The sequence below is a fragment of the Sciurus vulgaris genome, assembly GCF_902686455.1.
Source record: "Sciurus vulgaris genome assembly, chromosome: 14".
Lineage (NCBI taxonomy): Eukaryota > Metazoa > Chordata > Mammalia > Rodentia > Sciuridae > Sciurus > Sciurus vulgaris.
Genome location: NC_136475.1, coordinates 74,532,612 through 74,559,380, shown reverse-complemented (window position 1 = coordinate 74,559,380; position 26,769 = coordinate 74,532,612). Strand labels below are relative to the sequence as shown.

The window sequence follows — 26,769 nt, the reverse complement described above, 5'->3', positions numbered from 1 at the left end:
TGCTGGCCTGACTCCTGATCTTGGTCAACTCTCAGAAAAGGTGCCGCTGGGCAAGAGGTGGCCCAGGTTATCTACCCTGGAATAGTAGTTCTTCAGATATATTTTTTTGAATATGTTCCATTGACCATTGATAGTTTCAGTGGTTTCATTGGCTAATGGTAAATTAAACCAAGTAGTACTTACCTTGTTAATATGATTTCATGGCTAGTGGTAAATTAAAACGAAGTAGTACTTATCTTGTTAATACAGACCTTCTCAGAGCCTTTAAACTGCTAATGTATACTGTGAGTTTCCCAGAAGAGGGAATGGTGAGCTGCATTTTTTTTTCCCAAATGTATTTGGAAACCTGTTTTCACAGAGAGGCTAGTGCTCCTGAAGGCACATTCTGCAAAAGGTCAGCTGCTCAGAATGGCAGGGTGAGATGGACCACATAGGACATGGTCTTGATCACCGGTCATCCCAGGTGAGGTCCTCTATTCAGACCACTCCTTCATCCCATGACCAAGATGGATGTCAGTAATTGATCACAGCTCTCTTTCCCGCATTTGGAAACAGTATCAAGGTCTTGTCCACACAGGAATCCAGACAGCATGGCCAGTGGACGAAGCTGGCACACTATTTCTATGCCCAGACTAGTCCACATCTGGGGCAGGGGAACTTCACACCACAGAGTGTCCACATGTGGCCAGGTGTGATGATAGTACTGACTATCCCCAGGGAAGGGCTTGGGAGGGACCGGGGTACAGTTTGGAGGACTGGGTCTGGAGCTACCGTGACTGGGTTCTCTTCAGACTTCCTGGATGATTGTGAAAATGTTTCCTTGCCAGTGGGAAATGTTTGGTGGGGTCCTTGTTATGTTCTGTGATTGTGGATCAACAATGTCATCGTCACAGGTCAAAGACAAATCCATTCATTCACTCACACTAGTGCAATTACCCATTGATCCAGCGAACATTTATTAGGTGCCTCTCTTCTAGTTGGCACCAAACGCAGAGGAAGCAGTTCCTTGTTGATTTACCTTCGGGAGGCAGGCAGGAGACGGGAGATACTGTCCCTGTTCTGTGGATCGAAACACTCAGTAAAACACGAAACAATGGCACAACTGGCCACAAGTCAATGGCCAGGAGGAACGGATCGATACCAAGAGGGGTGGTTTGAGAAAGCCACAAATTGAAGCTGACACTCGGCATTCCTGGCCCGCATGCACCTGTGAGACAGACACCCTGGAGTTTGGAACCCTGTCTCTTAGAGACTAAAAGGCATTATTTGGCCTCAGGAGTAGTGGGAAAGGCAGAGGTTGGACATTTGCAAGAAAGCCTCACAAGACCAGGAAGTGCAGTTGTGCTGGCTGCTTGACAAACACAGATGGGAAGCAGGGAAACGAGGTGCCTCCGCTGGCCGTTTTGCAGGTTGCTGTCCCGTGACCTTGCAAAAGACATTTCTCCCATCAGGCTTCAGCTTCTTGCCTTGTGAATGGAAAAGGCTGGACTTCAGTGTAGACAAATCATGCCCAGACGGCAGTTACACACATCTTTGTCCACCCAAGTGGGTTCCTGCATCTGGGGAAAGAGTGCCCTCCGATGCTGTAGCCCTCTCTTCCACAGGAATCATGCTCCATCTGGGTACATGGCAGCCAGCTCCCAGCCTCCCTTGGGGTTTGGTGGGGCCACAGGATTAAATTTGGTCTCTTTTTCTTCTATTGACCGGGAGAGGAGGGACTCAGAGCAGCTGTCTTGGGCTCAGAGGTAGAAGACAGAGCTAACTATGAGGCCCAGAGTTGTCTGCTTGCCCAAGAGAAAAGTGGAATTTATCCCACTTCAGCCCCTGGAGTTTAGAGTACCTTCGTTCTGTCAGTTTAGCTTGAACATCACATGAGGGCACATCGCCCCAGCCCTGAGTTAATCGCATGGTCCTTCTGCCTTCCTGTCCTAGCTAGAGGCTCTGATCTGAGATCACTCTAAGGAGAGCAAGGTCTCTGAGCAGTTTCTGGGGACAGAGGATCCTGGGCAGCAGAACTCCTAGATGAAGAGAAGGAAGCGAGGCTGCCACTTTGAGGGCAGGAGTGACACATGTTAGCCTTGCTGGGCTTGCTGGAGGCATGGTTTTCTGGCTCCTGTTCAGAGGGGCAAGAACACCAGGGTGGAACCCAGGGGAGAGATGCCCCGCCAGCCAGCTAGGCTTACCTGCTCAGCTCCGGTCACGGTGTAAGCGTGCTGACTCACCAGCCCGTTCCTCATCACCTGGGCCCCAGCTGTCGGCTGCAGAGGAGAAAAGCAGACCAAGCACTGAGTCCCCTTCCCTGGGGTGCTGAGCTCTTTTTAGAGAGGTCGAGGTGACAGCCGCTGGGTGGCTGAGGCTCTAGGAGACCACCCTATGGCTGAAGGAACACCACTGAGTCCTGAGGATCTGGGCTGCTCACTGCACCAGCCACTCGGGATGGACTGGACCCAGCACAGATGTGTCCTGGTGGCTACCAGGAGGCAGTGATTCTGCCGAGGCCCCTGAGGTGAGCGACAAACGGGGCCCTAAGGTGAACTGCAGATCTCTGGTGGCACTGTGATTAGGGAGGTGGGACTTAAAACCCACACATTTAAAGAGTGCCAGGAGTGTCCCATGGGTAGGGGACAGATGTTGCAGAACAGGCTAGAATAATTTGGAGGATCTCTGCAAGCTTTTCCAAAAATGACATGTGCTGGCCTTGTAAACATAAAACAGTACAAAGAAGCTACCCAAGGCGGCGGGAGCTGTAGCTGCCTTCTGCAGTGTGTGATAACTCCCTGTGACTTGGGGGCCTAGGGCTCCTGGTCAGGAAGGAGCAGCAGGTCCAGACTTTGGAGGCAGCAGCACTAGAACCCCGGCTCGGCACTTTCCGGCTGTGTGTGGAACAGCTTACTCAGCCCTCGGCCTGTTTCCTCTCCTGGGAAGTGATTTCTGCATGCCCATCTCAGAGGGGGGGCTGTTGGGATTAAGCGAGGTGACTTGCATCAAGCTCAGCAGCAGCGATTCGCTGTGGTCCTTGCCTTTCCCCTCCCTGGCCTTGGGGAACAAGGACTGGGGTAGTGCAGAGAGATCCTCATCTACTCACCCCACTTGGAGTGGCACAAGTCATCAGGGAGCCAGCCTTGGCCGCCATCTTCACCACCATCAACAGGTCAGAAGGCGAGGAGTGCAGGTTGACGGTGGTGACCACCCCTCCCGTGAGGTCCACCAGGGCGTTTGGGAGGTAGCCATAGTGCAGGTGGGAGTAGGATCCACGCAGCCTGGGAAGGGGAAGTGACATCGGCATTTAGGTGCCTTTGCGGGAACACGCACCGACCCTCTGCAGGGTTCCCAGGTGAGGACTGGCTTGATCCACTCTGGAGCATGACCACCGAAGCAAAGAACACTAGAAGCCCTTAGTAACCGCTGCGTGTTATTTCGATGAGTGTCTACTGCTCCTTGTTGAGCTGGACAGCTTGCTGAGCACTGACTCTGTGCAGGCACCAAGGAGCCAGGTTAGGGAGCATACCAGTTATGTGTTCAAAGACAAGCAAGACCCCGTCCCGGCCCTCCAGCAGGCACGAGCAGCAAGCAGACACTCTTCCCACTTTGGGCAGATCCTAATCTAGAACTCCTGTTCCCAGAACCAGCCCTGAGTCAGCAGGGAGATAAAGTGGCTTTAGTCAGGTAATGTAGGAAGGGACAATCTGATCCAAGACTCCCTCAGACTGTCCCCTTGAGCACTTCTCCCCACCTCCCACCACCCATGGGCCTTCTGTGTTTGCATCTGCACCCCAGGAAGTGCCCAGCCGTTATGCCCTTATCTTGTCCTCCTCTGGATTCTGCTCCAAATCTCAGTGGCTCATCACAGCCACCTGGGCCCAATCCTGGCCCCAGAGCTCTTGAACCCTCAATCCCTGGGAAAGAGGCTGAAAGTTTCTAGGTTCACCTGGGGAATGGGCATGAACAGCACCTGCCTTGCGGGGCTGGGTCACGGCTGGTGCGTGGATCGTGTGCAGACAGAGCAACTGGCTCTGTGATGCTGGTGTCGTCATGAGGCATGGGGACAGGTCAGCCTCCCTCCCATCCTCCCTGACAATGGCACTTGAGCATCAGGACACCATTTCCTTAGAAGCAGTTCATAATAACAACATGCAGAGTTTCCCGGCCCTCCTTGGGAGTGTATTTGCTGTAAGAATGGGTGGAACAGAGAACAGGCCGAGTCCACCTGGGGTCTAGGGAAGGCTTCTGGGAGGGACCCTCTGAGTCAAGGTTCATGCAGGTAAGGAAAGAGGTACAGGTGTTTCAAGGAGGAAGAATCACACTGGGGAGAACCCCAGACCTGAAGAGGTGCTGAAGGGGGCCAGCGTGGGGAGGGGAGAGGCCTGTGGTTCCATCAGTCACAGGGGTTCCACTGAAGCCGGGGTCAGACATATTGTATTTACTTTGGGGGCATCTAGTTCCTGTCAGTGGGGTGAACAGTCTTTCCGTGGAATCCCAAAATCCAGCCAGGGTACCACAAAGGGCAGGAAGCAGAGGCCCAGAGGGCAGCGGGGCTGCCTCCTGGCTTCAAAGTTGCCCAGCAGGAGCTGCCCTTGCCTCTGTCATCTCTGAGTCCCACTTTTTTTCAAGAGCCCTGTACATACCTGTCTCCAGCAGGCAAGCTGGGGCAGGGCCCTTCACAGGTGGTATGGGCTGAGGAAACCTTGCTGTGCCTTTTTTTCTAGTGCTGCAAAATCAGATGTGAGTCAGGGGCGTGTTACCATGCCCACTGCTGCCTCTACAGGGTCTTTGGCCTTGGACAAGTCCCTGCCCTGCCCTGTCCTTGACCGTTCAGCTGGAAACAGCAAGACAGATTTGATGATCTTGGAGCCCAGACTTTTCTTTCTCACCCTGTGTCCACCTAGGTCACTCTCTCCTCCAGGAAACTACTTAAAATTCACTTCAGCAAATAGGTATCAAGTAGCCACTATAAGCAGAACCTGGCACAGATGCCTGAATGGCTTACAAAGCCAGTTGCTAAAGAAAGCTAAGGAGTCGCAGACAAAAGGGGCGATTCTACAGGAACCACCACGTGACAGATTTATCCAGTTTGTTTTAAAACTGGGTCTGATCTTATCATCCACTCTCCCTCTCCCTGACCCTAGGTTAGGACTGATAGGAGACTCTTATCTCTGGAGCGCTTTCTCAGTCAACTGCAGAGCCTCCCTTTGATTGCAATAGTGCACAGCAGGGTCTGAGCACTCAGCTCCTAAGGTCTCATTGTCATTGCTGAGGCTACTGCAGGTTCCAGGCTGGGGTTCTGGAGCCTATTTTGGAGCCCACCGGTACCTCATTGCGACAGCTCCTTCCTCTAGGGCTGCACCCCAGCTGCTTCAGGGCAGCAGTGGGGAGCTCTGTCCCTTTCTGGCTATCTCGCACATACTGGCTCAGTGGCTCTGGATCTCATCAGAGGTCTCCCACCCACACTGTTCTGAAGCCACCAGAAACACCCCACACAATGGAAAGAACCCTTCCCTGACCCCCCAGTCCAGCACCCCTCCAGTACTTCCAGAACCTTCTCTCACTATCTATCTGCAATGCTCACAAAACCAGTCCCAGCAGCAGCTGGGTGTTTTGACCAGGAGCTCTTGCTCTGCTTTACAAACACGGGCTCACGGATCCTGCTGATGTTCAGGAATGCAGCAACTATTCTTAGCTCCCTTTGCCGACAGGAAATAGAAAGGAAAGAGGAGAAAGAACTGTGCTTGGTACCTTGTCACTAGGCCTTGTCACCCAGACCCAGGGATTCTGAGAGTCTTGTCCATATTTCTCTGCTTCGGCCTCATCTGGGGGAAATGTCTATCTGTCTGGTGATGATCTAAGAGGGAGGAATCCAGAGGCCTAAATCCAAGCCAGACAGGATGCTGAGATGCTGCCATTCTTGCCTGCAGAGAGTCTCCAAAGGGCGATGTACAGCCAGACAGATTTTGTGCCTAATCTGCTCTCCATTTTATGACCTCTGGGGAAAAGAATTCCCAAACCCGGATTTCTTCCCCCAACATTTGACTGACTTGACCGATTCATTTCCAGAATCCCCAGGCACAAAGACAGTTGAAAGTTTGGAGTCCCCATGCTCACTCTTCCTAGAGAGAAGCAGGGCTCTGCACGTGGACAGTCATGCTCTCCACAGATGTGCTGAGGTCTCCGAGTGCCAGGCACGAAGTTATCCAAAGCAAGAAGACAAAAGGCTCTTTCTATAGGACTAACGCCATTGAGGACTAGTAAAAAAATATGTGACAGGGAGAACAGTTATTGCCCAGGCTTGGCCTCAAACACTGTGTGACCTTGGACAAGTCTTTTCACCCCTCTGGGCCTCAGTTTCCTCACCTTTCACAGAAGAAGGGAGGTTCAATATTCACAGAAATCCCCTCCAGCTCTGAAGCACTATAATTCTATTTGAATTTCACTCCTGCATTCTCGAACTTCCTTCTTTGGATGGGTGGGGCAAAGCTTTTAAAGGGCTTTAAAAGTCTGAAACGCTTTACCCTCTGCTAGATTTCTCTGGGCGGCAGAATGTGGATTCCAGGTCCACTTTCCCATTTCTTTTCAAGCTGGATGATTGCTTTAGGTCAGCTGTTAACAAAATGGGGTCAAAGTCATCATTTCATTCTGCAGCTTTCTAATTCTCCCAGTGAACCTCCATGCTACCCCCTTTCACAAAAGAGAAAAAGGAGGCCCTGGATTGACGAGGGTGGGGTCTGTGCTGGAAAGATAATGGCAGTATTTTTGTAAGTAGCTTAGAAGTGAATTAACCCAACATGTGCACCAGCTCAACAACCATGGCCGCTATCTGGGCCCCATTCTCCAGTGCTAATGACCAGCTCCTCTTAACACTGGAAGTGAGCAATAACCTCAGTTTTTCAGAAGCTGCCTAAAAAGAAAGAATGCACCCCAAGAAGACTCGGACACTTTGCTCCTTAGGTTGTAACTTACAGAAGGACAGCGATTTGGGGGGACTGTGTATTGTGACCACCCCAGAGGGTCTAGGACAGGATGCAGACAGGGCTGTATCCTGTTAAAGGGGGTCTCCTGGTCAGGTGACCAGAGACCTTGGCCGATTCGGTTACCTGGCTGCACCTGCCACCATCACACTGCTGGGAGGCTGGGCTTCCCCACATGTGAAATGAGGGGTTGGTTGTGATGATCCTGGAACCTTCTTTTGCTCATTTTCTTCTCCAGGGTGGGTCCTCTGTGTGGCCTTTCACCTGTGACGGACAACTGCTTGCTCTCATGTGTCCTTGTCAAGTATATATTGACCTAGGCATAGTTTCTATTTCCATAAATAACTTTGTGTTTTATGGCGTGGTGTCTCTTGCTCATTCTCTCAGTACCTGGCCTCTGAGGACCGTCCTATGTACAGACTGGATCTGTGGCTTCCAATGCTGTGTGGCTTTCCACATGAGTGAACTTGCCGCCTGATACCTATGCACCCTGGTAATGAATCCCACCACAGGTCCAGTCTGCACCCCCACAGCACTGTCAGGAACAGTCTCCGACCTGTCCCCTCAGTGTCCCTCTAGGAGTATCTTACAGGGTGTGAGATGTGCTTGTAACTAATCTGTTGTCAAGCTGCCATTCAGAAAGCTGTCTTGGGGCCCTCCCTCCAGGGCTGCTGGAGGATTCCTGGCAAACACGTGGCACTATCCAGAATTCTATCCTCTGCAGTCTCATAGGACTGAAGAGGTGTTTTATTATTCTTTTTATTTGCATTTTTTGGATTCTGGAAAGTCTGAGCACCTGTTCACCCGTAAAGGGCTTTATGACAGTGCCCTCTTCCTCACACAGATGTATGTGCCCACATTCACTTAAGCCAGCCTGAGAGTCTGTCCCAGTGCCAACCCTAGTGCTTGGCATATGGGGAAATGCTCAGGAGACATCTGTTGAATGAAAGCCAGCCCAAGCCTAAGCGAAACATGTGAGTTGGGATGCTTATAGGTCCTCCAGCTTGTCAGCACCAGAAGGTAGTCCCTGGGCACACAGTGTGCTGAACACAGGAGAATGGGCAAGTGCTGCCCAAACCCGCAGCCACTGCCCCCTCATGACAGCTGCCTGGACCTCAGCCCCATGTGTCCTGTTGATGTCTTTGCCTGACTGGCTCTCTGAGGGGCTGCCTCTGCCCCTAAGTCCCCTCATTGTGCAGGATCCTGCCCATCCTTCCTGCCCCACTCAGATGCCACCTGCTCTGCGGGTCGGAGAGTCAGGATCATTCCTCCACCGCCCTCTCACTGGACTTTGACCGAGGTACCACACAGTCTGCCCTCTGTATCTGTAGGCTCTACATCCACAATTTGACAAACCACAGATCAAGAATATGGGAGGAAAACTGGGTCTGTACTGAGAATGTACAGTCTTTTCTTGTCACTAGTCCCTAAACAATACAGTTTAACAACTATTTGCAGAGCATTTACCTTGTATTAGGTATTACATGTAATGCGGAGATGATTTAGAGCTTACAGGAGGATGTGCATAGGTTAGATATAAATATTACTCCGTTTCATATAAGAAGTTTGAGCGCCTGTGGGTTTTGGAATCCATGTGGGCTCCTGAAATCATTCTCCTTCAGATTCCAAGGATGGATATATTTCCTGTGGACTCACACCAGCCTAGCAATATTATCTGTGCATGTTTCCATCTTCTGTCCTGCCCACACTTCACTATGTGCTTCTGGGTCTCTCCTGATGGCCCCAGTATTGACTCTTGTACATGATGATTATTTCAGAGGATGTCCAGCCAGGTGACAAGGGCTTCAATGTTCTAAGGGACATTGCTCGCATTCAGGAGAACAACAGAACAACAGGGTCAGCTGGTGGAGAGCAAGGCATAGGCAGACAGGGCCAGCATGGGAACTCTGGGGAGAGAGGCAGACGTGTACTTACTTGGCATAAGCTTTCTCCAGCAGGCAGGGCCAGAATTCTTGGTTGCCTTTGCGAGGATGCACAAAGACGCAGTCTCTCCCCACAACAGGCAGACGGTCATCAACTACCACTTCCACCCACTGGCCGTACTGCCAGAACTGGAAGAGAGACACACATATGTCTTAGGAGTGGTGGGGCAGGAAGGAGCCCCTGCCACTCTCCAACCTAAGTCAAAAGACAGCCACAATTGCAACATGACCCCTCCGTGATGTAATGACAAACTAGACCCAGAACAAAATCCTTAGCCTGTTGCTAAGCAGGACACAGGCCTGTCACCTACATTAGTAGATGGAGAAAATTAGGCACAGACCAAGTTAGCCCAGGGAGGAAGGAGACTTGGGTTCTAGTTTGATGGTGTTGTGATAACCTCACCTCGGCAAGTTCTCCGTGAGCTGCAAAGACACACGAGTCTCTCTAGGTTTTTGTGTAAAAAGGGCAGTAGAGGGAGAATGTGCTGGAAAACCAAGAAGAGTGGTAGATGCAGGATTGTAAGAGGGCAGGAAAACCCACCAGGAGCTGAGGGCCTGAGGCAGGAGACAAGACTCAGGCAGGTGGTGAGGAGACAGGGAAGGATTCCCAGGAGGTGAGACCACACGGGCAAAGGCTTGAAGGTGGAATAATGCTCTGGCTCAGGAGGACTGAGGCGGTGACAGTCTCCTCTGGCACTCCTGTCCTCACGTCACTCTGGCCCTGCCATTACAGCAGAGAAATGTAACTGGCTGGCACTGCTACTGCTAAGAGCTCAAATGAGCCAGATGTTCCTCTCCAAAACAGACTGTTTTCATCTTTAGCATTTAACTCTAAACGGTTCACCCGGGGACATGGCCAAATGAGGAAAATCCATTACAAAGCCAGATTTTGGGGTTTCTTTGCTGGCCTCCCCTGTGCCGGATAAGCAGCAGGGCTTCCGGAATCAGACCTGAGCCTTGATGAAAGCAAGTCGAAGCTACAGGGGCTCCACTAAAGCGGGGTGGATGTGACCGTTCATCCACATGGCCTTTTTCACAGCTGGATGTCCCAGATGTTAGGCTGACACATCCAACTGAGGATGCACTTTCAGAGCAGAGGTGGAGACTAAGAGATGTCAGCAGAGACAGAGCAAAGATCATGTCTTCATGGACGTTAGTCAGTGCATTGCAGGAGACGCAAGCATAGCTATGGACTTGCAGTACTCTCGCAGTGAGCAGTAAGACAGGTCGGGTGGCCATGCTGAGAGAGTAGGGATGTTATTAGGAGCCACCAGCTCCTAGAAAAGGCAGGGACTGGAAACATCATTTGGATTTTGTGCTTAATTGTGTAGCAACATAGAGTAGAAATTGTCCAGTTGGTAGAACTGTGCCTGAATTCTGGTTTTGACATTTAACGCCCAATCAACAAATTGTTAGACACTTTACTGTGGCTCAGTTCTCATCTGTGGAATAATTAGAAGTTAGATTTAGAACTAATTTCCTTATAGGCAGTGACTGGGAACAGATGAGACTGTGAAAGTGAGAGCATAGTTATTTATTTATTTATTTTATTGTAAACAAATGGGATACATCTTGTTTCTCTGTACATGAAGTAAACGCATACCATTTGTGTAATCATACATTTACATAAGGTAATGGTGTTTGATTCATTCTGTTATTTTTTCCTTCCCCACCCCTCCCACCCCTCTTTTCCCTCTATACAGTCTCTCCTTCCTCCATTCTTACCCCCTCCCCCCCATTATGTGTCATCATCTGCTTATCAGCGAGATCATTCGTCCTTTGGTTTTTTGAGATTGGCTTATCTCACTTAGAATGATATTCTCCAATTTCACCCATTTGCCTGCAAATGCCATAATTTTATTATTCTTTATGGCTGAGTAATATTCCATTGTGTGTGCATATATATATATATATATATATATATTATATATCACAGTTTCTTTATCCATTCATCAATTGAAGGGCATCTAGGTTGGTTCCACAATCTGGCTATTGTGAATTGAGCCACTATGAACATTGATATGGCTATATCTCTGTAGTATGCTGACTTTAAGTCCTTTGGGTATAGGCCGAGAAGTGGGATAGCTGGGTCAAATGGTGGGTCCATTCCAAGTTTTCTAAGGAATCTCCACACTGCTTTCCAGAGTGGCTGCACTAATTTGCAACCCCACCAACAATGTATAAGTGTACCTTTTCCCCCACATCCTCACCAATTATTGTTGCTTGTATTCTTGATAATCGCCCTTCTAATTGGGGTGAGATGAAATCTTAGGGTAGTTTTGATTTGCATTTCTTTGATTACTAGAGATGTTGAACATTTTTTCATATATCTGTTGATTGCTTGTAGATCTTCTGTGAAGTGTCTGGCCCATTTGTTGATTGGGTTATTTGTATTCTTGGTGTAGTTTTTTGAATTCTTTATATATTCTGGAAATCAGTGCTCTATCTGAAGTATGAGTGGCAAAGATTTTCTCCCACTCTGTAGGCTCTCTCTTCACATTGCTGATATTTTGAAAGCATAGTTTTGAGGGACGGTTTCCAACGGTCCTTTTGTTTGGCACTCCAAGGAGAGCCTGGTGCCTAGGAGGCCTTCACTAGTGAGTGCATCCTGGCTCCAGAAAGTGCTCTGGTTGAGATGTCTAGAAATCACCCTTGCCTCCATCTTCTCTCACCAAAAATGCTGATCAAACTTTCCCTGTACAAAGAGAACATCAGATGCCTTTGCTGTTATAGGAGAGGTTGTAAGGGCTTGACTGGTGGTCAGAAATGAGACCATGAACACATACTTCTTAGCTGGCATTTCTGGATGAGGAGGACTGGCATGTGGACAAAGTCTCTACCCTCCAAGAGCCATGTGGACATCATTTTGCCTACACCCAAGTGCCTGACAGGAAAACCAGAGTGTTTTGGGCAAAGCATCTGAGGTGCCACAGTGCTTGGGCACACAACCATGAGGAGAGATCTTCAGAGTTCAGCACTGCAGCTGCTTCTGAGGAATTATGCAACTGTCTGGGAGCAGGAGACACTCTGCCCCCAGAAGGGCAGAGTGTCCTGCCTGGGTCTCTGATGACCTCACCACCTGAGTAAATCCCCCCTATGTTGGCAGCTCCACGGTGAGCCCAGCCACATCTCAATCCTGAATCTTCCAGTGCACTCCTCAGTGTGGTCCCTGGGCCAGTGACAGCAGCATCACCAGAGTCCCTATCAAAAGACTCAGGATGCACATAGTAGGACTTCAGAAGGGGAGAACAGGGTAAAAGAAGAGGCCCAGCAATATGGAGGGAGACTGAGTGGGAGGAGGCTAGCTAGTCTTCAGACAGAGGGTTCACTGAATTCCAGGCAAGACTATTTCTTTAAGGCACACATCTGGATATATTCTAGACAACTTTATGAATTCCAAGGAAAGAAAGAGAACTTCTTAGAGATTTGTAGTTTGAAAGTACATTCTGCATACAAAGTCAGCAGAATAGATTGGCATTAGATTTTTCTTCTGCAACATTGGAAGTCACAAGACAATGGAACTTTTGAAAAGGAATGTTTTCTAAGAATCCTAAATCTAACCAAAATGTTGTTCTTAAATAAGAGAAAATGAAAAACTCTCATGTAGGCTGAGGAAAGTATGCAAGGAGCTACTTCTGTTCAATGGAAGTTAAATTAGAGTGAAAAATCTCAAGGTCACAAGAAAGGAAGGTAGAAGAAACCGTGGTTAAGTAACAAGTTCTCAACATGCTTTTTATAAGAAACAGGCATAAAATAGGGGAAAAATCAATTGGTAATAAAGGGGCAAGCAAAGAGGGAAATGTAAATAACAGGAAGCTGGAGTGGCAATGTGATTATCAGATAAAGAGAAATTTGGGGCCAAAGGCTTTGAATATAACAAATAGGGATGCTTCGCAAGTTTATCCTAGCAAAAAGATAGAGATCATAAAACTTTGGCCACCAAAGGATACAACAGGAAATTGCAGAGCCAGAATATATGTAAGCATGAGAAATCCCAAAAGATAACTTTGAGGAGGAACTTCAATTGCTCTTTTAGTATTTCATAAATTAAGCAGAAAAATTAAGTCCAGATAAAACATACAATTGTAGAGAGTACAATCTGCAAATCAGAAAGTTTGATTCAATAAATAAACTCCTGACCACTGGATAATAGATATTCTTCTTGTGTATCCATGAATTATCAACAAAAACTCTCATAGCCTTGGCCATAACTAAAACTAGTTTAATAACTTCCCTGAATGTTGACATATTATAAATTATATTCTTTGTCTATAACAAAACTAAAACTCAGCAACCAGATGATTGCCCTCTCCTATAAAATTTAATCATTTATAAATTAAATAAATTTTAAAGGAACAGCCCCCATATGTATATGAATGAACAAACCAAAACTAAAAACTAAAAATATATCATCTTAAAATTAATAAAAGTTACATGCATGTGGTGGGGGTGCTGAGGATTGTATCAGGGCCTTCTGTAAACTAATCTCTCACTGAGTTACAGAACCAGCCCAAAGTAAAACATTTTATATTAAAACCTATAAATTCATTATGTATTATAGATTCACATAAGATCTCAGAGGAAAATTTATAGTTTTAAAAGCTTTTAAAGAAAAGAATTCAAATATTAACTGTGCAACTTCAGAAAATAAAAAAGAACAATAAAATTAACCAAGAGAAAGGAAAAGGGAATTAATAAAAATAAAATTAAAATGAATAGTATAGAAAACAAAACCTTAAAAGAAAAAGAATAGCATAAATAAGGAAAATCAAAAGTTGATGTGTTTAAAAATAGCAATACAAACAGATTTAGTTGGATTAAGAAAAACTGGATCAAGGAAAAATAAAGATATAGCACTGGGGTTGAGAAAGTAGATTTAACCACAGATTATAAGAGATTCAATAGATTATCAGAGAAATCAGATGAGCAACTCTAAGGCAATACATTTGGAAGTGCAGAAGAAATAGTTGATTTTTCTGGTAAAGAACAAATTTCAAGAATTAACTTCAGTAGAAATAAGGTATCTGAGCAGGTTAATAGCTACTGAATATACAGAAGGAGTTAAAGAAATTACATGTTAAAACGTGATTAGGCAGGGCCAGCTAATTTAATTATTGTCTATTTTCTTTTCCTTCCTTCCTTCCTTCCTTCCTTCCTTCCTTCCTTCCTTCCTTCCTTCCTTCCTTCTTTCCTTCCTTTCTTGTTTATTTTACTTTGAAAAAGACAGGTTAGCAAATATTATTTAAATTATCTTCAAATAAAAAAGTAGGTAATAACTGATTAATTTTTAAATGCTGGGATAATTCAAACGTGACAAAAATAACATAAACTAGAAGCTAATTTTACCCATGATACAGGTACAAGAATTCTAACAAAGTTTTTAGCACATTGAATCTAACAATGTATCAGGATCAAAGGGAGACAGGAATTTGACTTTTTTTCACTACAGGACAAAGATGAGCAAAGTAAGTTCTATAAAAACTAAAAGGAGAGACAAAATTATCTTTACTTGCAGATACTATTAGATCACTCTAATTCTACTAAATTCTACTAGATTCTACTAAATAAGAAAATAAGAAATAACTAAAGAATCTGTTAAGGTATTTAGATACAGTTGGACATATAATAAATAGTAGCTTTTCTTTTTTCCAGTGATGCCTTGTTGGAAATGAGCAAAACAAAAACAAACAAATAATAAACAAAAAACCTAACTTCATTCACATGAGCTATAAAATTATAAAATATTTGAGCATAAAGTTACCAAGAAAGGTAGAGCACCAATAAGAAAACATAACTATAACATTTTATCGAAGGACATAAAAGTAGTTCTGAATAAATAGAAAGATATACCATGTTTCTCTAAGAGAATAATTAAAACAATAAAAATGTAATTTTTCCAAATTAATACATAAATTTGATGCTGCTCCACGTTATATCACGGCAGCTTTTCTTTCTAATTGGATAAAATGATTTTAAAATCCATAGAAGAATAAATGTGCAAGAACTACAAGATATTTTTTGAGAAAAGGATAATGAATAATGAAGAAGGACCAAATTATCCCCTGGGGTTACAACTTCCTAAGACAATCCTGTAATCAAAAATAACAGGACACAGTGCAGGAATGGGTACAAAGACAAGAACCCACTATCATGGCAGTGTTTGGGTTTGGGATCAATAACTCTTTTCTTTTGCTAATTAGCACTCATTTCTCCTTACTTCCATGGTCATGTCATAACCCCATCAGGTAGGCTGTCACTAACAGGAATGTCACTCTCATCTCAGGCCCCCAGGCCACAAGAATAACTCATGACTCTGGCCTCCTCTCTGCTCACAGAGTGCTCCTTCATATAAGGAATGACTGCATCGAACGTACCCGGAAACGGAAAATCCCTGCATACTGGTATGAAAAGCTTTGGTCCATCAGGATCTTCTGCAGGCACTGAGGGTTCTGGGTCAAGGAGCCCAGCGCTGCCAGGAACCAGCAATCTCCTGGAGGGGATAAAGTCATGAGAAGCCACCTGGACACACCTGGAAGTCCTAACCCATGAATTTACAGGTTCTGGCCACCAGAATTGTCACACTTCCTTATGAATATAGGTTGAGCATCCTCTATTTGAAATGCTTGGGACCAGAAGAATTATAGATTTGGGATTTTTCAAATTTTGGTATATTTGCATATACACAATGGGTCTTGGGGAGGGACCCAAGACTAAATATGAAATTCACATGTGTCATATGCTCCTTATACACATTGCCTGAAGGTAATCTTAAGCAGTACTGTTAGTGCATCTGTATTTTGACTGCAATCCATCACGTGACGTCATGTGTGGAATTTTCTATGTGGCATCAAACTGGTGCTCAAAAAGTTTAGACTTTTGGAGCATTCCAGATTTTGGATTAAGGATGCATAATGCATAACGAAGTTTTGCCCCCTGAGAGAAGAAAGTTGGGGAGGGAAAGGATTCACTGGGGCCAGTTCCAAGCAAGGTAGAGAAGGGACAGCTGATGGCTGTTGTAGCGGGGGTGGTGGAGGTGATGGTGTGGTGAGAGAGCACAGGAGAGCTCCAGTGAGGCTTTGACAGAGCTGGTTCTCATTGCCAAAGTGCTCAGAGCTAAAGTCACAGAAAATTCTGCTGCAGACATAGGTGGCAATGGTGCTTTGAACCATCATGGGAAACAGACCTGAATTTTTTTTGCTGATACTTGCTCAGCTCCTACCCATGCAGGGCCTTTGTGAGCCACACAAGGGTTCTCTCTTCTTGCCTTGAGGGATGTGGGCCTTGAGTTTCTCCTTGGATGCCATTGTGGCCCCTTTGAATATGTTTATCCCTCCCCTGAGTCTCTCCTTTGCCTTCAACAGCATCAATTCTTTGAATCCTATTTCATGTCAGGCATTGTGCTCAGTGCAGAAGCCACAGAGACACCCTCAGAGAGCTCCTTTCTCCAGTTAGTGAAGCCCTGTTAGTGGACTATGAGCTGGTGGCTGGGTAGACTTTTATTAGCTGGGTCTAAGACATAGGTGAAGTCCAAGTTCAAGGGCTGTGAGGAGAGGTGTTGACTTCTCACCTGCTATTCCTTGTTGGATGTCAAATCTGCTTGCACCTTCCAGGATGAAGTGAGGGGCACACTTGCATAATTCCTTAGGAAAGAGAGAGAGAAGCTGTGAGCATCTTTCAACCCTTTATGTCCTGAGGTGGTACCTACGACATCATTCACTTTGTCTTTGAAACACAAAATTGAGAAAGTGCTGGGGATGTATTCAATGGTAAAGCACTCGGGATTAAATCCCCAGTACCAAAACAAATAAAGTGTTTAAAAAACTAAATTAAGAAAGGTCCTTTCATTCTTCCAGTTCTTCTGTTCTCAGGAAAGCAGGTGTCAAAGGCAATAAGCACATAAATGTAAGGAGACAACATAAAGAGTCAGGATCCCTAAAGCAAATAGTCCTACTGGTCCCAACAAGTCAGTGTTTTATTAAGAGATTTTACACACACACACACACACACACACACACACACACACACACACACACAAATAGGATACATGTGTTAGATGAGACTTTTATAAATGTAATAAAGCTTTTCATAATAAAACTCATGAAATCACATCTCTCAGATATCAGCTTGGGCCTTCTGGATTCTAGGCCCCAGATCAGCCACTTGTTGCATGGGATAAAAGACATGCATGATCATATCTTTGCCCACCTTGGCTCACCCATAAACTGAGTTTGGAAGACCTCGTCCTTCCCCAACTTCCAAATCATAGGCCCTGCCCACCAGAAAAAAAGGAATGCAAGAGGGTTCCGTGTACGACAACATCTGGGGGACACTTGGGGATCCCAGTAGATGCGAGGGTTGTGAGTGTTCCTAAGGGGATCCCCAGGCACTTCAGGGACACACTGGGCTGAAGGTCCAGCTCCTGCCCCAGAGCTGGACAGCCCTCTAGGTTTGTCCCCTACTAGGAGCCCACAGGATTATCCTAGTGACCAGTCTGCACAGCTCTTCCTGATATCCCTTGCAGAGCACGCATAATTGGGCAATTGTTCCTCTATCATTTCTTTTCACATTGACAAATAAGTCCCCAGAGAGCAGGGCCACACTGTAGAAATGGATTAAATTACCCAGCAGCCATGAAAGTACAGAGTGTGGAAACTGCCAGACATTTGTATACTGCCAGTTTCCCGGAGGGGACCCAGAAGGGACAAACAAAGGTGTGCCCGTTTGCAAACATATACCCCGGCTGAGGGCATCCTCTCACTCAGCCTCCCTGCTTTCCTAACAACTAACTGATCGTCAGATGCCAGGAGAGGCACCCGCAGGCCCTGCCTGGAGAGGGGGCTCCTCTGCCAGAGCCATGGGCTGGCTGGACTTGGGACTCCCCCAGCCAAGCAGACCAGGAAGAAGGCCCTGGGACTTCAGCTGTGTGCACGGGGCCGAGAGCCAGTTTGAAAACAACTTGGGGCACTTCAGAAACCGCTAATTCTCCCCTTCTCCTGGGAAAAGGAACTACAGGTCTTGAAAAAGGACTGTTGTCGTGAGTGGGAACATTTAGATCCCCTCTCACAGTATTAAAGAGGGTGAGGTCATGGGGGTTTTGGACCAAGAAAAAGGGCAATTTTACTCAATTCTTCTCTCTTCTCTCTTCTCTCTCTCTCTCTCTCTCCTTTCTCTCTCTCTCTCTCTCCCTTCCTCTCTCTCTCTCTTCCTTCTCTCTCTTTTTTGTGTATCGCTGGAGATCGAACCCAAGGGTGTTCTACCACTCAGCTACATCCCCAGCCCTTCTTATTTTATTTCCCAAACGGGTCTTACTAAATCACCCAGGCTGTCCTTGAACTTGGAATCCTCCTGCCGCAGCCTTCTGAGTAACTGGGATTATAGGCCTGTGCCCACCTGGCCCAGCCTTTGCTCTGTTTCCTTGACCTACCACCAGCTCTTCTGCTGCTGTCCTGCTGCTTTCCCTCCAGCGACCTGCATACAAGGGCAGGTGCATTCGGAAGGGCCCTTTAGACAGACCAGGTGAGGAATCTTGCCCTGACATTTCTCTCCAGATGAGCTGGGGACCTTGAGCAATTTCCTCTCTTTTGCAGAGACTCAGTTTCCTCATTTGTAAAATGGGAACAGAATGTAAGAACAGTTAGGAGAGCCAAATGATGAAATAAGGCAATGGCTGCTATTTTTGAAACCCTGGCTGAGGACTAGCTGTTTATTCCTGGATTCTTACCTGCAGGCTCCAGACAGCCTTACAGAACGGCACAAGTCCTTCCATTTTGCAAATAAGGAAGGATATGAAATAATAGCACAGCATCCTACAGGGTGTATATTCAATAAATATTGACTCCCTTTTCCTGTACTATCTGCAAGGTTAAGAAGGCTGTGCTCATAGATAAACTCATAGCTTCTGATGCAGTCATTGCTGGACAGAATAAAAAAATGAATTAAGCCATCAATTCACAGAAATTAGAAAGAAAAACACGAAAGGGCCTCCCGGAAATAGCAAAAAGGAAGTGATGAAGAGAACAATGTGTGAAGTATGAAATGAATCAGAAAAATAGCAAGATTAATAAAGTATAAAAAAATCATTCTATTTAGGATAGGGGATTTACACAGACCCAAACTTTGGCACATTGGTAGAGAAACCCAAATAAGATTAGACATAAAAAAGGATTTCAGAAATATAAAAATACGATGTAAAATTCTTAGTCAATTAAGAAATATTATCAATTTTCTAACAAAAATTAACATGGCTGAAACAACTCAAGTTAGTAAATAATCAGAAAGGTAAATAGCTTTGGGATAATATTTTAAGTTAAAGAGTAGCTCCCTAATATGCCTGTAAATGCTTACAGGTATATGAAATTTTTCTGCTAAGTTCTCCCAAATTTCTAGGGAATGGACAGTTCTTGTGTCATTTACCACTTCATTAAGAATTCAGAAGAATCTTGCTACCATTGAAGAAGCTAGTGTAGCCTCGATACCCAACCTGAGAGAGAACCCACACCACGCACATAGGCACACAGGCACACACACACAATACACCAGACTGTTTTTGCCTAATTTATTACCGTCAAATAGGATTTACTGTAGAAATGCAGACTGCAAGGATGGCTTCATAACAAAACATCTAATAACATGAAATAGCACTTACATGGGGCAAAGGGGGGGTGCATTTCAAGTCACTAAATGCTATCAAGGCATTGGACAAGCACATGTTTTTATAATTTGCCAAAACAATAGAGGTTATAATTTAAAAAAAATGAAAACATTAGCTAATTGAGAACAGAAGGCCATTTTAAGGTGACAAAAATTAAATGGTGATTATTTCAAACACGAAATCAATAGTCAACACCAAGTTTATAGGGAAACCCAGCAACTACTGGTGTCAAGATGGGCAGGCACCTGTGTCTCCTGCCTCCAAGGGCCTGTTCCTTCCCCACCCTGGGCTTTAGAGCTGTGAGAGATCACCACAAAGAGGGATAGAAATGCCAGGAAGTATTTTGGTCTGTCATCTGACTTCCTGAGACAGCGCCCATAAAGAAAATTAGCCCTGACCCTGGGTAGGTCCCCGGTGACCAGATGGGCAGGGCTCCTGGGCAGTGATGAAGTCAGTGTGATCAGATCCTAGATCAGATTCAGGCTGAACTACCGCCTGAGGGTGACTCAGAATCACTGGGCAGCTCCCAGACATGGAGACTGCCGAGCCCCGCCTTGCACAGTTCTGATTTCCTGGGTTAGCCAGAGGCACAGTGCAGGACTGACATAGTTCCTCAGGCAATTTGAGGCCTAGCCAGGGTGAGGGAGAAGCTGCGCAATTTGTTCCAGGTCACACAGGAAGCAGGCTAGGGACTGGGCATCTGCTGACATGGAGTCGTGTTCTTACCCCTAACTACACCCGCAGCTGGAGTCTTCTGAGCTTTTGGGGCTTCTGATTCCAGGAGCTGAACTGGGCCCTGGAGGGCTAGGAAATGTCCAGGTATACAGAAGGAAGCTGTGGTGGTGAATTTGATATGTCAACCTCACTGGAACATAGGCAGCCCAGATATCTGGTAAATATGATTTCTGGGTGTGTCTGTGTAAGTGTTTGGGGATGAGATTAGCATTTGAGTTGGTGGACTCCTAAAGCAAATGGCCCTCCCCAGTGTGTGGGGCGCATCATCCAATCCACTGAGGCCCTGAGTAGAACAAAGGGTGGAGAAAGAGAATTGACCCCTTCTCAGCTTGAGCTGATACTTTGGCTTTTTCCTGCCCTCAGACTGAAATGATGCCAGTGGCTTCCCTGGTTCTCAAGCCTCTGATGCAGATTTAAGTCTGTCACTGGCCCTCCTGGGGTTACAGCTTGCAGATGGCATATCATGGGACTTCTGAGCCTCCAGACTCTCATGAGTCAACCCCTCATAAAAAAATCTTTACTAATAAATATATCAATAGGATATATATATTAGGAAATATATATAAATCTATCAACAGGGGTGTGTGTGTATATATATATGTAATAGGATATATGTGTTAGGCTATGTAATGAGACATATAGTCAATACACTTTTCAATCATTTGATAAAAAATATTTAATATTTATAACTTACACATAAGTCTCAATGGGATGTATACCATTGGTTTTGTGTCTAGAAGAACCCTAAGTAATTTCAGGATTTGAGTTCTGGATTGGGGGGCCCTTTCTCTGAGCAAAGTTTGGGGTGATCTCTGTTACACTAGGTATTTCAGAAGCTCCTGTAATGCAAGGGAGCTTAGCAAATAACACTTCTGAAGTGGCACATCAGCCACTGTCCCCCATTGTCTCTGGAGTCTCTCTCCCAGAGTGGCAGCATTGACATCACTCTGCACTCTCTTCAGAGGCTGCTCAGGACTTCCCCACACCAGCATGCCACTCTGGATGAGGGGACACTATGCCTGTTGCCATCGCGACCCTTTCACAGGGTGTTCGAGGTTAGACTTGGACAGGTGGCAACTTCACTGGTTTTAGTTTTTCCTTGATTTATTGACTCAGTGGCAGTTGGTTGTTGGCATTGTCACTGCTGTCACTTTCCGTTACCTATTGCCTGCTGGGACATCTATACAACCTACCCCATTCTCATATTTCCACATTTTAAATATGAAGAACATATTTTGGTCCCAAGTGCGCCCTTTCTAGTGAATTATCCCATCAGAAACTGCTCTGGCTGTGCGAAGACAAACACTGCAACCTGGACAGGCAGGACTTCGCCCTGGGACGGCCACAGGCTGACCCACAATGGGGTGCGTGCTGAGCTCTGAGCGCCCATTAGACAACATGCTTTGGGCACACAGCCCATTCTTCATTGGGAAGTGAACTGTTTCTCACTACAGAATGGGGACAAAGATGACCTTCCAGTCCCTTGGTCTGACACACATTGGTGGCCATTGTGAAGCACCACCATCTACAATGCTGGGTCATCCAATATGGTTGTCACAAGCCACATGTGGCTATTCAGATTTAAATGAAATAAAATTAAAATTTGAGTCCCTCAGTTGCGTCAGCCACACTGCGCGCGCTCAAAAGCCACATGTGACTAATGACTACAGCATTGGACCGTGCAAAAAGAACATCCCCAGCATCATGGAAAGGTCTCTGGGACGATGCTGATCTATTTAGTGAGGATAATATTATCTACTTCACAGGACTGTGAGGAGGATTAAATTGAAACTTGCACAAAAGTGCAAATAAAGCTAACTCATGCACACTCTTGATAAACGGATTTATTATTGCTATCCAGGAAATAAAAATTCTCCTAAAAGGGAGCTACTCTAAGTATCAAATTTAATTCAGGGGAATATGGCACAGACACCCCAGGTGTAAGTGCGAGTCTTGGTATTATCTCTTCCTGAGAGTGAGCATTACAGGAAGCACTGAGACTGATGCGTTGTTGAGTCCCCTCGCCACAAGGTCACAGGCTGTTGCAGAAGCTGATTGGGTCTGAGAGAAGGGGTTGGAAATTCCTTAAAGAAAATCAGAATGAAATAGGTGGAGAAGGAGCTATTTCAAACAGAATCTGAGCGACAAAGTGGATTAGGCAGAGGAAGGGAAAAGTAGGAAAAGGGACAGAGGGGAGGGAAAAGCATTAATGGCAGCATCTGCGTCAGGAGTCTGTTTAAGTCTTGGTCCTTCCCTCCTTAACTGTGTCACCTTGGTAAGTCACGTCACCTGTCTGAACTTCAGTTTCCTTTTCTATAAAATTAGAAAACAAAGTAAGAGAAGATGTATGGGAAGTTCTGTACAAAGGTTAAGTATTGTCAGTCATGAGAAGGGACACATAGAAATATGATACTTAAAAAGAAATGCTGAAGTGAAGAATGACCCCCATCGAATTCAGGAAAGTTTTGTGGTGAGGAGAGTCAGTGGGGAAACACGTATGGTCCCTGGCTGCCTCTCTTTGGGGCTCCTGGTATGATTCTGTACGAATGGTTGCACAATTTGCCTCAGTTTCTCCTCATTTCTAAAATACATCACATGTTGAGACATCGCTGGAATTAGATAGCAAGAAACTCTCAACCCTTTCCTAATAGAAATGTCATAAATTCTTCAACACTATAAATATGTCTCACATCTATTGCTCAACATCTGTGAGGGTAGGAAAATTTAAAAAAAATACTGCTTTCTAAAACAATCTCAGTGTTTAAAATAACAAAGAATGACCCTTCAAAATTTCTTCTTCTTCCTTTTTTTTTTTTTTTTTTCAGTATAGGGGATTGAACCCAAGGGTGCCTTACACTGAGCTACATCCCCAGCCCTTTATTTCTTTATTATTTATTTATTTAGAGATAAGAGTCTCACTAAGTTACCCAAGCTGGCCTTGAACTTATGTTCTTCCTGCCTTAGCCTCCTGAGTAACTGGGATTGCAGGTGTGCACCACTGTCTTATGCTCAGAATTTTTAAAAAATAAATAAATAAATAGGTTTCTCCACCTCAGTTCTCCATAGGAGGTGAAGGCCAGAAGTCATTGGGCATGGACTTACTGCCCATGGCTGATGTGATGGACCATGGAAGGCTGAAACACCTCCATCTTCCTTCGAGCAGCATCCCATGATCCACCTGATCTCCAGGATCCCTTGCTTCCACCAGGGATACAAATCTGTCCTGATGTAAGCAAGAGGTCACCTCCAGAGCCAGAGGACTTGAGTTCTCCTTCCCATGGGAGAACTGAGTGAGCTACTCACACACCAGACATATTTCTGGGGTCTCACAGCTTCTCAAAGGGCATCATCAGAAAATACCCTTTATACAACCTGGCCCAGCTTTATTGCAAGTGCTCTGTAGAGAGCTTGGCATTTAATCTGTGCTCAGTGTCTCTTTATAGTCTCTTCTGCTTCCCTATTAGAATTCACTCCAAAGGGATATGTCTTGTCAGTCATTTATACCCACCATCATTCACCTACTAAACTTTACACTATTTTTTCTTATTCAAGGTTCTACTGGAGCTTTAGAAGCATGGATAGGAGGTTTGGGCCTCAGGATCCTTCAAGTGTTTCTTTTCCTGTCCCTTCTCATCAGTAGCAGTCCTCATGAGGTTATGAGAAGTTTGAATCTGCTGAGAAATTTCTGGTGGAGTTTCATGCTCTAAAACTAAGATTGTTCTAGAAAAACCGGTGGAGCTCACCATGCTGCGAGGTGGAGCTAGAGGCCATCTGCTGAGGTGGGGGAGTCACGGTTTGAATGCTGCCCTGAAATATCGCCCTAATTTTACAGTGGAAGTCTGAAATTCTTTTATAGGTGATCAACCCTTTACAAGATTGAGAATGTGAATATAAAAGAGTCCAGGCAATTATTCAAATTCATCCTATAGTATAAATGACCCGAATGATATATCCCCTTTGAGTGTATTCTAAGAGGGAAGGAAAAAAGAATATAAAGACACTGATACCTAAAGAGAATAAAGGGTGACAGACTGATAGATGGGCTCAATTATGGAGGAGGGAGCGACCCTAAAGACCAACTGCCACAGTCCTCATACCAAATGGCTTTTCATTTTTCCAGGAGGAAGCTGAGGCATTTTAATTCAGTGGTAGACTCAGTGTTAGAACTGGGTTAGAACCAAGGATCCAGGCCCTGGCTCCTGGCACAGGGTCTTCCCCTCCCACTGAGAGGCTACAACACTGTGGCAGAGGGTCCCGATGTCTTTCATTCTCCTTCCAGTTTGGTTTGTACCACCTATGACATCAGGTCTCAGGCCCGTGGTCCCTTCACTGGGGTCATGGCAGGCACCTCGAGGGCCCTAGAGCTGGGTGTGTTCTTGGGGTACTCACTCACCCATGGCCGCTTCCACTCCAGGAAGGAAAGGTTTTTTCCCTGGAGCAGCTTCTGGCCTATGGAAGAAGGCTCAGCTGGGAATGTCTCATCCTCAAATAGCAGGCATCTGCGCAGGCAGCGATCCCGCAAGGAGTTGAAGTCCTGACCATTGAACTTGATGACAGAGGTCTCTGATAGAGGCTCTGGGTTATGTGCCATGACTCTCCTTAGAAGACTTCTGAGGTTCTTTCTTTCTGGTGAGAAAAAGGGATATTTTTAGGAGTGAAAAGTCCAGGCCTTGCGTCTTCGGATGTGAGCCCCAGACGGTCACCCTGATATCCCCACATTTATGCTGTGCCTGGTGACATAACCAGTGGGTGGGCAAGCCTCAGCTGAAACTCAGCATCCTCATTGCCAGTTTAGCATTCAATCCACTGCACCAGATAGCTTCTCGGGTGTGGACCTATGCGAGAAAGTCTGCGCTGGGTATTTGCACATTTAATGAGCATTTATTGAGCTCTGACCTTGTGCGGGGCACTCTTCTGAATGCTGGCAATCCAGAGATAACCACAACATGATCTTCGTCCCTCAGGGTTCATTATCAAGTGGGAAAGGTGGATTAGACATTTCAACAGCCAGCTATCATTCAATAGAAACTGTCAACTAAAAATGCGTACAAAGACCTGTGGACATAAAGAGGAGGGGCTCGCAGCTGCCATGGACAGTCAGGGATGACCCCTCACAGGAAGTGACATTCCCACATGACTCTCTTATAGAAAGTGAATTGTGCCTTGAAGGAAGAAGGATCTGCCCGGTGGAGAAGGGGTAGGTAGACTTTTTTTTTTTTTTTTTTTTTCTTAGAAAGTGTCTGCAGATGCCCTGGCTAGCAAGGGCTTGAAGGCCCAGGATTTGGTAGGGAGGCCGCAGGGTGTGGAGGGATAGGGAGCCGCTGGGGGATTGGTGGGTGGGGGCTGGTTTTAGGGAGCGTTGGAAGAGATGGCCAGAAAGGCAGGTTGGACAGCTGGATCAAAATGTTTTTATACCCTTCAAGTACTGCAGGCCCACTGAAGACAGGGGACCTGATCAGATCTGTAGATAGGACAGTGCTGCAGGGAGCAAGCTGGGGGACGGGTGGAGCCTGGAGGCAGGGAGGAGGCTAGGAGGCTGCTGCATCTGTCCACAGGAGACAGTGGTGGAGCATCAGTGGTGAAGAAGGTGGCAGGGAGCCAGATTCCAGTGTCATTTCTAGGTAGCGCCTATAGGATTTGACACAGAATTAAGCATGGGAGGTAGGAAGCAGGGAGAAGAAAAGGCAGTGCACCCAAGGGTCACGTGGGTTTTGAAGTTTGCTCTCTACTCTCACCACCTACTGCTTCTATAATCCTGAACTGGTATCCAAGTCTGTGGACCTATTTCTCTATCTGCATGAATTGATGGTATCAACCCTCATAGGGTTCATTGTGGTATTAACTCAGATTTGACCTAACAGTCACCCGAGTGACTGGCATACAGTAGGCATTCAATAAATGCTGGTGTCCAGTTTCCCTAAAGAGATTCCAAGGAAGGGTAGGAATCCTCATTCAGACAGTCATAGGGAGGAAACTGATGCTGTTTTGCAACATACGCAGCACATCCTCAATCATGAGGTTGGCCTGGATTTGAATCCCAAATCCACCTTTTTAATTATGCTTCTAACAAACTTCCTTGGGCCTCAAAGGAGTGCTTTTGAAGTTTGTTTGACTGGGTACTGTTTAGGTGACACAAAAGACTGTTACTGAATCTCAGTGAAAAAAAAAAAAGGTGATAAAGTAGAAAGAATATAAATAAGTAGCTCATAAGGAGATTTTGAATCAAGATCTTGAATCAATCAAGATTTTGAATCCTAGAAAAACATATGCAAACTTGAAATAACTTCACATTTATCTTGCAGTTCTCTTATAATGGTTTGTGGCAAATTCTGCAGCTAGCACAGATTCACAGGCAGAATATCACCAATTAAGTGTCATTATACAAGCATATTGGGAGAGAATTGTACATATGATTATCTTCCAAACAGGATATGAATAATTTACATTTGAACTATACAAAATTGGCATTTTTATTGAT

The 26,769-nt window shown here is 45.7% G+C and overlaps 1 protein-coding gene across 1 annotated transcript in view; it reads right to left on the bottom strand.

The window, feature by feature from the left end:
* Positions 1-26,769, bottom strand: part of CAPN13 (calpain 13) — a 79,499-nt gene that overhangs the window by 34,028 nt on the left and 18,702 nt on the right. Inside the window, exons 2-7 of the mRNA XM_079109930.1 lie at positions 24,685-24,913; positions 16,473-16,545; positions 15,280-15,395; positions 8,898-9,034; positions 3,086-3,260; positions 2,184-2,258 (exon numbers count right to left, since the gene is read on the bottom strand). Coding sequence (XP_078966056.1) covers positions 2,184-2,258; positions 3,086-3,260; positions 8,898-9,034; positions 15,280-15,395; positions 16,473-16,545; positions 24,685-24,882 — 774 coding nt within the window. The 5' untranslated portion in view covers positions 24,883-24,913. The remainder of the gene's footprint in view (positions 1-2,183; positions 2,259-3,085; positions 3,261-8,897; positions 9,035-15,279; positions 15,396-16,472; positions 16,546-24,684; positions 24,914-26,769) is intronic.